We start from the raw sequence: 13,215 nt of genomic DNA, 5'->3' as shown, positions 1-13,215 counted from the left end.
AAATAGACAACAAGCGAGGGATTTTTAGCTGTTCAGTTTGACTGATAACAGAGGTCAAGCCACGCTTGCTGCGGTTGGTCCGTGGACTGGTAAATATTTGTAAACATTCCGAAAACCCTTTCGTGTCACAGAAAGCAATTGTCATGTAATATTTGACAGTTACTAAGTCATTATAATTCTGACAACCAGTCTTAATATGGGATACTCTGTTATCTAGAAACATGTGATATGGAGGTTAGATAAGTAGCCAATACTTCTAAAACACAATATACAGAATCTCTTAAAATTAAAAGCCGACCTCAACACAGCTTGTGAAAAAGCTAAGCAGAAGCAAAAAGGTCATTTGTCTATTTGACATTAACAAACTACTGCAATTTATTACCGCTATGTAAACATTTAAAATTACATGGCAATTGATAAATGCTTGAATTATGACCTTAATTAAAACACAGTTTTATCCGGAAGGAATTTGCGATAAGATGATATTATATAATGCGATTTCGTATGCATATACGAATGACCTACAGATTTTTTTATATCGCTATTAGCCTTAAACTTGTTGACGCCTTGGCATTATAATATTCGCATAAAATAAACAAATAATAAACAAATTTTGTGTCCTTTAATAGGTATTTTTATCGGCAATTGATTATTATCAACTTAACCAACAATAATATGAATATATTAATTAATTAAAAGTTCATTTCAAGTGTATTTTAAATAGGGTATACAGTACTAATTTGTTTATGTTTTATGATAATATAAATGATTCAATATTTGTAACCGAAGTGACTTGCAGTAGTTAAATAAATAATTTAGTAGCTGAGTCAATAAACAAACAATTAAATGTTTTAAATTTAACTTAATGGATTCAAAAGGTGTAAATATAGATTATTGTTTACCATTTTCAAATATTATGCAGTTTTTATTTAAAACAACAATAACGTTACCCTCTTTTTGACGTAGTTGGGTGAAAATAATGACCTGTCTCAGTAAATTATTTATGTATTCAATATCTTAGTAAACAATATCTTTTCAAAATAACAGAAAAATCTATTTACTTTTTTATCAAGCTAAGTAAAAGTGGGTCTAGATTTTTCTATAAAATACTAGCTGACCCAACAAACGTTGTTTTGCCTAATAAATTATTTCTAGTTGTATGTATTGTTTAATGCCACATTATAAAAAAATAAAAACAAAAAATTTCGTCCAAAAAAATTTTTTTTTCTTGTGGGCAACCCTTAACACTTAGGGATATGAAAATTAGATGTAAGTCGATTCTCAGACCTACTGAATACGCATATAAAATTTGGTTAAAATCGGTTAAGCCTTTTCGGAGGAGTACGGTAACTAACATCGTGACACGCGAATTTTATATATTAGAGGATTAGATGGCAGTACTGGCTTATTACGTCACTTATAGGTGAGAAGTGTACAAATAAGTGACGTCACACAAGATTTCAACTTATTGTATCATCTTCGTTTTTTGTTTACGCGATAAAAGAAAAAAAATCTCTCCTTTAATTGGAAATTTGTGTGACGGACTGATCTAGATATTTTAGAAAAATTATTGACTAAATAGATTTAATATTAATTCTTCATGCGAGAATTGTATGAGGGAAATGAAATATGTCCCTATGTACCCACGTTTAGAATACATTTCCTTATTCGATTGACCCAATTATCGATGTGCAGAATGCAAACGAATTTCAATGTCGAAACATTAATAAAATATATTAGAATAATGTCTAAACAACTTATACAAATTTATGCTAATCAAGGTTGTAAATTTATCAAAAACTGTATTCCAGTTAGAGATGAGTTGTTAGACCCTCGAATACTTTATTTGGCAGATTTGATTTAATCTATACATATATAAATATATATTATACCTATATATAAAATGAGAGTGTCTGTCTGTAATATTGAAATAACCGTTTTTACTACATGCATATAATACATATATAAGGTGCATTTAACAAAAGCTTTTTTTTAAATTTTTGCTTGTTTGTCTACTTGTTCTGGCTGTTCTCTGAAATCGCTGGACCGATTTTGAAAGGACTTTTATTGTTAGATCGCTGATGTAAGAAGGAAAAAGTTAAGTTACTTTAATTTTAGAACAATAGAGTATTTTTTGTATATTCCACGCGAACGAAGACGAGGATCAATCCAAGTGCTCACTGATCACGACTTTTAAGCTCTGTCAACGCTGATCATTTCCTTAAACTTGCAAGGACATACAAGCCTAAGTCACGTGATTTCCAAAATTGACATTAAATTATATTGGACCTAGACCTAGACTAGTTCTACCATGAAAGACACCACCTAATCGAGATTATTTTTTCTTGATTGTTGATTTTTGTATGTGTCAAACGCTTTCTTTCGAAAAAGTCACGTTATTTTTGCCGTATTTTATTAAAATGTATCCATTTTTATGAGACATTCTGACATTTATTATGCACTTAAGTCATTTAACTATTTTGATACATAACCTCAACATTTTAACAGCAACTAAATATACAATGTTCTGCAATTCTGCATTCGTAGATGCGCACATTTTAAAGACATACATTTATTTCATACATTTTAAATTATATCATCTTTATATATTTTATAAACTTCCTTACCCATATCAGTTTCCTGATTGGATTGGATACATACATCATTATAATTGTCAGTAGTGACATAATGTTTGAACGACGCATGCGCTGTCCCATCGCGATCGTTACATGTTATATAAATGCTGTTATTTTTATATGCACTTTCTTCTATGCTTTTAGTATGGTTGTTTTTTTTACTGATTTGACAGAGGTTATTGGGATTTGACCGTTTTTACAAGCTTATATTTTTAATATGTCGTTTTGTTAGTGACATGTGATCAGTTTAAAATTGACTATTTTGACCTAGAAGTTGTAAAAAATCTTTAAAATATGTTTGGATTCTAAATGTAAAAAGGAAATAAATACGTTTGCATCTGATTGTATCTTCTCTTGCGAATGTTTATGATTTCAAATAATGCGTGTTTTCTATAGTTTTGTTAATTAATAAATAATGATATTAAGTGATCTGAGTAAGGGCCCAGAAGGTGAAAATGAGGACTCCTGAAACATTTCGACAAACTTAACTAAGACATTTGGTTTGACTCTAACTATCAACGTGTTAGCGTTTTTAATCATCTTATAAGCTCTTTATTTATAAGTATATTTTTATACCTATATAGTCATCATAAACTATATGTACTAATATACTATATTCGTTTTATTTATTCGGGCTTTAACAGCTCACCAAATATCGTTTTAACCTCCCCAACACAGCCCACACTCTCAAAAAGCCTTGATCCTTTAACCAAAATCTTAATATTGTTATTCCGCCATTTCCAAGAATATTTAACAAACAATTTCTTCATATTAGGAAGAATCCTTGCGCCTTACATGCACGCGTTAAATGCTAATTTCTAATAGCCTCGTCAAAGTTAATGAACTTAAATTTTAGCAATCGTATGGCCTTATGATCGCAAGGAAAATTTAACAAATAAATATTATTTTGTCTTTTATTAATGGGTGCTTGAGGTCAAATTGACGTAGGGCTGTAAATATGTACGATTAATTTATCGCCTTATAACTTTTTCAAGGATTTATCGCTAATTTTCTCACGCGTATTTGTCGAGAACGCTGACTAGTTTCGGATCCAAGCGGGGTCTTAACTATATACGTAACTATTCGGCCTCAATGTCTTTCCGTTTACAATTATAACTTAACTAGCTATGAAACGGGATGAAAACTATCCTGGTCAATCCTGGTTAAATAAACTATCTGTGTGCCAAGTTTTGTCTAAATCCGTTTAGTGGTTTTTGCGTGAAAGAGGTTAACATCCATTCATAAATTCGTGTTTATAATATTGGAAGGAATAATAAAAATATGTAGGTACCGTGCCAGATAAAGTAATATTAAATTATACTAAGCATTCATTACCGGAGGAACTCGTGGCTAAGCTATAACCGCATAAGTGATTCGATCACAGGTTAAGCTATGCTTGACGCGGTTGGTCCGTAGATGGGTGACCATCTTTGTCATAGCGAGTTCCTCCGTGTTTCGGAATGCACGTTAAATTGTGGCTCCCGGTTGTTATTCCTACATCTTTGACAGTCTTTACAGGTAGTCAGAAGCTTGAAAAGTCTGACAGCCAGTCTAACCAAGGGGTATCGTGTTGCCCAGGTAACTGGGTTGAGGAGGTCAGATAAGCAGTCGCTCCTTGTAAAACACTGGTACTTAGCTGGAACCGGTTGGACTGGTAGCCGACCCCAACATAGTTGGGAAAAGGCTAGGCCAATGATGATGACTAAGCATTCATTCCAAGGGTGCTCTAATTTATTATGTGTAAAATGCAATAAGTTTAATGTAACCATAGACAAATGATTACAAGTCAATTTATTTATTAGTTATTAGGTTGGTTATGGCGCAATAAATTAGTGTTATAAAGTATTAGCATTGTATTAAGATTTACGACCAATATTTGATTTACCTTCAATCAAACGATCTATTAATTATTCTGATGGCCGCTGCCGGTTAGCAGGAACGCATATGGTATATATTATTGAATACTTGTAGAGGAAATTTTGGTAACACGCATTTTGTGAATTACTAAGAAATTTGAAGTCGTATTTCGAAATTCTGCATCTGGGGATGAACAATTTTTTCTAAAAAGTTTTGATCCATTAAAGATAATATTGTATGGTGAGATTTTTTTTTGGAATTTGCCTAAGATTTTTCCTTCTATCCCACAAATAAATACAAGTGACCATTAAATTTTGCAAAGTCGTTGAGACACAAGCGTTTAAGTTTAAAACTGTTTATTTTTATCAAGTTTTATTGTTCATGTAAAGAGGCAAAAAACGTGTCTTTAACTATCTATGTGACAGATTAAAAAGATGTCATCATCCCTATTGTAATTCTCTGCCGTTACGTTACATATAGTTTTATATCCCAAATCTCAAATTAACGAAATATTTTCTATCGTTTCAGGTGTAACAAACCAACCATGTTGAAACAACCCGCAACCTGTTGATATAACGCACCATAACGAACCTGTGAAACATACATGTTCTCTGGAGGGGGCTAGACAAGTATTGATGTATTTAGCAAGTGTTCAAGCGTGATTTGAAAGGGAATAATAATAAAAATGGCTTCGTGTTTATCCGGTGGGCATTATGTACCTGGTAGCCAGGAGTACGTGCCGGTTGCCGAGTTTTATGCTGACAAGTCTGTTTTCGTCACTGGTGGTACTGGTTTCATGGGGAAGGTAAGATTTACAACTATTTTTCTTTAATTTTCAGCTCTTTTGTTAAGATTTTTCTCTTATTTTATACTAAAGGGTAATTATAATTGAAATACCTGCGATGAAGTGAATTAGTTATACAAGACACAGACAAGTAGTCAGACTAAGGGGTATCGTGCTGCCCAGGTAAATGGGTTGAGGAGGTCAGATAGGCTGTTGCTCCTTGTAAAACACTGATACTTAGCTGAATCCGGTTAGACTGGAAGACGACCCCAACATAGTTGGGAAAAGGATAGGATGATAATGATGATTATAGGAGAACTTTTGGTCGTCGTTCGTCGATATTTTTACGTAGTTCAAACGTTCTAGAAACTTATTGGTAGTCTTTATCATGTAATTCAAACTTCCAACCCATATTTTTTTGTAATAATTATCATATAGAACAAAAAGAAACATTACTAAACACAACCCCGTGTACAGTCGTAACAAAAACGCGACATAATGTAGGCTAATGTGCACGGGAGACGCGACACAGTAATTCAATTAAAAACGTTGTCACCGGATCGAAGTTGGGTCCTCAGAGGCGGTGCAATGCGGTCCTGTCTGCAAATACTGCGCTATAACGGAAACTGTCGATTGTGAGGACTGTCTTGTGACCTAGTATGTATGTGTTAATGAAATTTGCAGACTGTATTGTCAGTCTATGCTGATTACTTGCTAATTTGATATAGAGATCATTATGCACCTTCAATTGGCAGTAAGACAATCCCGAAACTGGTTTCGTTTTCTATTTTAATTCTGTTCTGAAATTATACTATTGATTCTTACCAAGATCATGTAGCGATCTAGTGTTAACAGCATCGTTAGTTGTCTGTTGAGCGTAGTTCTAATACCTGACATAGCAAGATTTGGCGCTAATATCGGGTTTCAGAAAACTAACTCGATATGAGTGAAACTTATGTGCTAGTATTTTAGGACAGGTTTGATTTAAATCGGTTGAGCCTTATAACAGTAGAAAGGGTGAAAGTGGGGAAGAATAATTCAATGTCTGGAAATATACTCAAGTGAGTACCGCACTTAAATATATTATGTAGGTATATGCAGGTATTTGCACTATCATGAAAGCTCACTGAAATGATTTTATATTAATGAAATTATTTCATATGTCGGGGATTTCCAAAATGTTCAATTTAAAAGTCCGTAACAATATCTACAGATATCTTTTTCCAAATTTAGAGGAAAATTTTCCATCTTGAAAAAAATACGGATATGGTACTAGTCAACCATTTAAATAGCGACACTTCCTTTGTAAATATAGTTTTGCATGTCAATAGTTTTAAGTCTTCTTGTGTTAATATGTCATATAATCCAGTCAGTTGTTCTCCCATCCTTGATTTCAGACCTCAGTTGAATTTAACGACCACTAATTTACCTGATACTAGATAGGCCCTTGTTAACTAATCAGGTTTAAACCAGATTTTATCAAGTTTTATCCACAATCATTGTTAGAAATAGGTCGACAATTCTATTCGTGATTAGATTTTATTAATTTTATCTACGCTTATATAATAAAGCGGAAAATTGTTTTGTTTGTTTAATCGGCGTAATCTCGGTAAAGGCTAGACCGATTGTAATATGACTAAAAGATAAATAGAAGAAGTTATAGAGCTTATTGTAGAGAATATTAGGTTATCAGACCGGAAATGCCAACTTCAGCGAATTCAAAATAAAAATGACATACAAATCAAAGAGTAATGCATTATCCTGCTGAGGCAATAGACGTTTTTATTTCAAAAAGTAAAAAAAAAACTAGATTTTATCCTACTTCTCGGATTCGCATTGCTATGTCGTTATAAGACCTCTGCTTGGCCTCAATAGCCCATTTACCCAAGACCACAGTACAGCTTCATACAAGATTTATAATGTCTGTCTTATCAGTGTGTCTAGTTTAATCAATGATTGCCATTCATTAATCTTATCTAAGCAACAAAACTAGTCTGTAACGGAAACTGCTAAATAACATTAGAATTAATTTCCAATAATTATTAAACCAAGATGCGGTATAAAATAATTATAATAAATATTCCACAACTTTCACACAACGCCATCTAGTCTGAAACTAAAGATTCAAGTCACATGCACAAAGACACCCAGACTCAGGACAAGCATTCGTGGATCACACAAATGCTTGTCCTACGCGAGGATTGAACCCGCGATGTGTCACTTTTAGTGGGTTTTTCGTAGTGACTCGGCTATCCATGCAGTCAGTGCATTTTGATGAGCTTTTTTTTTGTCATGACTTAACACCTTTCACTTTATTTTTTATCAATGCAAGACAGAATTATTTGCATTTCTCTCGTGTTTAAGTGTTTAACCAGGCATTCAGCTTTAGCCAATAAATGTTGCTTTGCTAAGCATACAGAGAGTGTATGTGTTAATGTAGGTATGCTTAGCAAAGTCTACTTTTTCTAAGACCTTACTTCAATCAATAATTCTAATGACTTCGACTGCACGGAAAACCGAGTGGTTCAGATCACCACGCCAAACCCACTGAGCGGGTTAAATCCCCGTTAAGTGAATGCTTTTGCTGTGACTGGGTTTCTTTGTGCATGTGACATGTATGTTTGTAAAACCCCCGCGACACAAGGACTAAATTCCTTAAGGGACGAAGGCGTTTAAAAAAAAAGAGCACAAAGTTCTTTTCGAGACCTATCTATACTTTCCAGTGTTCGAGGCATTGGTGTTAGTGTAATAGATAATTATTTATGCGAAACTATTATTAATATTGTTCCTTTTTTGTTTACAGGTACTGGTTGAAAAGCTTCTGAGGAGTTGTCCAAAAATTAAGAAGATCTATTTGTTGATGAGGCCGAAGCGAGGCCAAGATGTTGCCTCGCGCCTCACCGAGCTCACACAGTCACCGGTCAGTTCTGACATTAAGATCATGTGGGAAATATCGTGCTAGTTGCTATACATTGCTGGGACGCAACGCTCTGGTATTAAAAGCGATGTAACTTCGCCGGCAATTAATATTAACTTGTACGATTTGTCCCGCATTGTCAAAATTTCTATTAGTTGTATTTCTCAGAAAAGTTCGGTCAATGTTTTGCTCATTTTCGGCCATTTTTCTTTTGTATGTGTATGACAGAAAATTGTAAAACTTTTGATCTGACTTCAGTTTTTAGGTATAAGATGTAAGGGGATTTAAATTGCTTGAGATAAATACGAATGCTGTGAGTTCAATCCTCGCAAGAAGCTAGGATTCTGTTTTTGTTACAAAAAGCTTAAATGAAATAATAGAATTTTTTTGATCGTCCTCTAAAGAACGATCAAAAATTTTCCATACACATTGTTGGGTCAATATTCAGTCGCTGATATCCACTAGCACCCTTAAAATCCTAAACAAAAACTTAACTTTGGAAATTACCTGTCACTTGCCAAGAACTAAAAAATCATGTTTGCTGACCAAATAAATGTCAGAGCACTTGAAAACCACTCAAAATGCATCGACCTCGGGGTTATTCCGAAACAAACAAACATACATCCTTCACTTGTCCAATATTATTTAGCTTATGTAAATAAACAGCGCGTTGAGTACGTACATACTAGAGATGAGTGCGGTTTTACCTCCCACTTGCGCATGTTGGATGCTGAGAGCTAGGTACTTATTGGTTATGGTTTAAAGCACTTCTTAGATCAATGTTACTATCCAAAAAAATGATTTTCTAAAGTTATTTTTGTCGTTGAACACTGTTTGCATCAATATTGAAGTAGTTTTAAGTGCTGTAACGACTTAAGTTGTGTTAGGTTTTGTTTTTTCTATCCATGCTGTTTAAATTTTTTGTCTATATTGTAGCCTTGATTTGTGTCAATCAACTCGGCCTATTATAGTCTACTGATGGGCATAGGTCTCCTTCAAGTTGCATAACATCCTGTCCACAACCTTTTGCATCCAGTCCGAACCATTTACCTTTTCAGGTTTAATTTTAAAGATGATACTATTATTATTTAACAATAACTTAGGAACTACCTTTCCAAAGCTAGCTGAACCATCAACCTCTCTTAGGGACTACCAATACCTATTAAAAAAAGACTGATATGGAAAAGAGATGACACTCTACAACCGTGTCGTGTGCCGTCTCATATCCACAACCCTCTACAAGTCTTTAAGGTCTCTACCTTCCCTCGTTTTCAATTACTAACTTTTAATATTTTTTTCCCCAGTTGTTCGAAACCCTACGGAGAGAGCGGCCTCAGGAGCTGAACAAGATAGTCCCAATAGTGGGCGACATAACTGAACCAGAGTTGGGCATCAGCGCCGCAGACCAAACCATGCTGTGTCAGAAGGTAAGATATAAAACCATATAGTCATAACACAAGCTTTGCTTAGTTTGAGACTAGATGGAGTTTTGTGTGAGTTGCGGAATATTAAAAAATAGAACTGCAAACCAAACGTGCAGACAATTGAACAGCAATCAGACTCCACATTGCGGTCTAACTGTCAAAAGCCCAACAAAATACATCGGTCCCAGGAGATGTGCTATTTATTATGCTCTACGACAATTTCTAATCATCATCATCATCATCATCATCACCAGGTATCGGTGGTGTTCCACTCGGCCGCGACGGTGAAGTTCGACGAGAAACTGAAGCTGTCCGTCACCATCAACATGCTGGGGACGCAGCAGCTCGTTCAGCTCTGCCATCGTATGCTCAGCCTTGAGGTGAGTACCATGATGATGAGGATAAAGACTTACAATGTTTTCCTTCCATTTTGGCAATATATTTGAGGGTTTGTACCATGATCGACCACTTTACCGTACCACGGTAAGATTTTTGCGTTGGTTGAACTCGATATCACTGGACTGCGGCTCGTTATCATGCCTGCAGCACCCTTATTTTAAAGATATTCTTTATTTTTTGCAATAAGGACTAAAGCTAATGGAAGCGCAATGTATTTCCATTTTTTTATCTACCTACAATAGTTTCCATCAGCCTTAAAAGAGTGGTTGAGATAACCCACTGTCGTGGGTTCAAACCCCGCGAATTACAAGCAATATACATTTTCATGAATGACTTGATTATTTGTGATATTCCCCGCGATACAAGGATTAACTTTCTTAATGCGCGAGTCTGTAAGAATAAAATAGAATTGTGTCTCCATTCCTAATAATAAAGACAACATATGCCTCTTAAGACTGTTTTTTTACTCTGTCGGTTCTTTCGACCCGTTTTCCTCGGTTCAGTTAAGTTCCATATAAAACCTCATGTATTTGACATTATATTTGCTAAATTTGCAGGCGCTAGTCCACGTATCGACGGCGTACTGCAACTGCGAGCGCGAGCGCGTCGAGGAGACGGTGTACGCGCCGCCCGCGCACCCCGAGCACGTCGTCACGCTCGTGCAGACGCTACCTGACGAGCTCGTCGATAGGATCACACCCGATCTAGTCGGTATGTACTTGTATTTACCACTGCCAATGAGATATTGGAAACAGCATTTTGGGATGTAGACTTTTGATCGTATTTCAAACTCCAATACTACGCTCCAAAACCCGAATGGTAGCAATTTCTCTACTGGAATAGGACTGGAGACATCTGCTGGATGACAAATGAGGTCTGGGCAGTAGCAACCACGCACAAGGTTAAGAATAAAAGGTAAACTTGCGGCAGGCTTAGAAGTAGATGGGGGGACGAACAGCGTTTTCGCACAAAACTGGTCTCCAAACGAACATAATTGAAAAAGGGTCTTCCCTATTTCAATTATGTTCGTTTAACTCTATGCCCTGCGTTTGCCCTGTAGAGATTGGCTTTGGAAGAGATGATAGGTCAATATAATATGGGGAATAAAGGGATGTGAAGAAAGTTTTGTCCATTTGTGGGAAGTACTCGGATAATGGGCTTATAAGATCAAAACGCATGATTTGCTCAAAAACATTAGGATATACATAGAACTAACTTTAGTGGTAATCGAATCCTGTTCTGAAAATTATATCCTGTATAAAGACGATCTTTCTTACATTCTATAGTGTGAGAGTATTCTGATAAATCTGAAACCTTTCCAATTGCAGACTAATTTAGTGTCTGTGAACCTTAATTCTAAAAGGGCATCAATCAAACCAATTAAAAACGTATCATATGCTGTCACAATAATGTTCTATTCTCTATATTTCAGGAGATAGGCCTAACACATACACATTCACAAAGGCCTTAGCAGAGGATATGCTTATAAAGGAGAGCGGTAACCTGCCAGTGTCTATCGTACGACCTTCTATCGGTGAGATTGTTGTTACTTTATTTACATTAATTATATCATTATCACTTGTCCTATTATCATTATCAATAAACTCGTCTATTTCATTTTTTACATCATCATTGTAATTATGATTATTGTCGTCATTAACAGGTCAATCTTTATTATTTATTTCATCATCTTTGTCAGTTTCATAATCATTATTAACTATATAAGACATTTTTTATGAATTAGCTCTTGCTCATATTTAATAGTGTCGTACGATGACGTCAAACCTGTCAGCAAAAAGAAGCTTTTCAGTTTTTATGGATTTTCATCTTGTAAATCTAAGTACACAATTATCTGTCACATTCGGGCAAAGCTTAAGGATGCTTAACGAATGACTTCAACTCTTGTTAACATCAATTCAATAGTACGTCAATGCTTCCGTGGATCTACTTTCTAAATAAATTGTCGTGTTGTAATATCATTCTGAAGCATCATTGTAAATATTTAAGAGTAAAGTTCAAGATTTTTAATGGCATTATGATGATTTAAGGAGACTAGTTACGGCGTAGCAGGATTTAACCCAAGGTTCTTTCCATCGTCTACAATTTTGACACGTATCAAACCACCTTTTAGTACCGTACCATTTTTCTGCTTGGGACTGGGGGGCGTTCTATCTCTGCATGGACACCCACTCCCTCCGGGGACGGAATAAGTAGTGTTAGACTTTTACTGACTAATCCTGGACCGCCGTATTACGTCATTAGCGTTTTTGTGTCGGTGTACGGCAATGCATTGCAATCCTTCATACATCTGATATTAACCCCACTTTTTCTTCGTATATTTCTGCTAGGATAGCAATATTACACTACTCATTTTCAATATTAACCTTTGGACAGTCTGAAAACACAGCAAAAGGCTGAAAAAATATTCCTTGTCAATTACCTAATTTTTAACGTCATCATATTTTTTCCTGGTATCTAATATGAATAAATAAAAAGCAATAATAATCTAAATAATCGTAATTTCGTTATTGTAATACCTATTCTGACAGTATTAGTGTCAGACAATAAATAGACTTTACGTCAAATGTTTATTGTGTATTTCTGGCCTTGGTTTGTTAATGATTAGATTACAGGATATCAGCCTTTGGACAAGCCGCAGTGTTTTTTCATTTGACGTCATGAACAGAAAAATTTTGATGACCAAACCATTGGACTTTGGCACGTTGATAGTTTGCGTCCATAAAAATGTGTAGATTAGTAACTATCAACAGTCTCTGTGAGGGATGAAGCCAATTTGAGTTAGATTCCAACGAAAACAAAAAATTCTACTTAAATCCATGGCAAGAAAAAAAAAATCACTCAGGGGTTTCCGCAGGATGACAAATTGACCAAAGCCATGGAATATGAGAATAGAGGTTTACTCCCGTAGATTTGGCCTTTAAAACTCTAATTCATTTAATAACAATTAACCTCGATCTTAATAGGGGAGGCCTATGTCCAACAAGATGGCTGGCAGGAGCTGGATGCGAGCAGCGGAAGATAGATCTCGATGGCGTGCAACTAGGGACCCCTATTAGATGTCCAACAGTGGACGAATATGGGCTGATGGGTTAGGATTTTATGGCATTTGTGCTAGTTCGGATTGACCGTATTGAGTCATTCAGCGCGAAAGTTATCTCGAGACTATAAACTACTTAT

At 35.3% G+C, this 13,215-nt stretch overlaps 1 protein-coding gene across 3 annotated transcripts in view; it reads left to right on the top strand.

The window, feature by feature from the left end:
- Nucleotides 1-13,215, top strand: part of LOC113498990 (putative fatty acyl-CoA reductase CG5065) — a 56,786-nt gene that overhangs the window by 32,738 nt on the left and 10,833 nt on the right. For 2 of the 3 annotated variants that reach the window (XM_026879287.1, XM_026879288.1), the window contains 6 exons: nucleotides 5,022-5,298; nucleotides 8,081-8,197; nucleotides 9,499-9,621; nucleotides 9,873-9,998; nucleotides 10,575-10,728; nucleotides 11,450-11,551. In XM_026879287.1, the coding sequence (XP_026735088.1) occupies nucleotides 5,179-5,298; nucleotides 8,081-8,197; nucleotides 9,499-9,621; nucleotides 9,873-9,998; nucleotides 10,575-10,728; nucleotides 11,450-11,551 (742 nt within the window). In that variant the 5' untranslated portion in view covers nucleotides 5,022-5,178. Of the gene's footprint in view, nucleotides 1-5,020; nucleotides 5,299-8,080; nucleotides 8,198-9,498; nucleotides 9,622-9,872; nucleotides 9,999-10,574; nucleotides 10,729-11,449; nucleotides 11,552-13,215 lie in introns of all 3 variants that reach the window. The other variant, XM_026879289.1, reaches the window with a different exon arrangement.

This window comes from Trichoplusia ni, chromosome 11, assembly GCF_003590095.1.
Source record: "Trichoplusia ni isolate ovarian cell line Hi5 chromosome 11, tn1, whole genome shotgun sequence".
Lineage (NCBI taxonomy): Eukaryota > Metazoa > Arthropoda > Insecta > Lepidoptera > Noctuidae > Trichoplusia > Trichoplusia ni.
The sequence above is the reverse complement of the archived record's forward strand: the minus strand, read 5'-3'. Positions and strand labels throughout refer to the sequence as shown.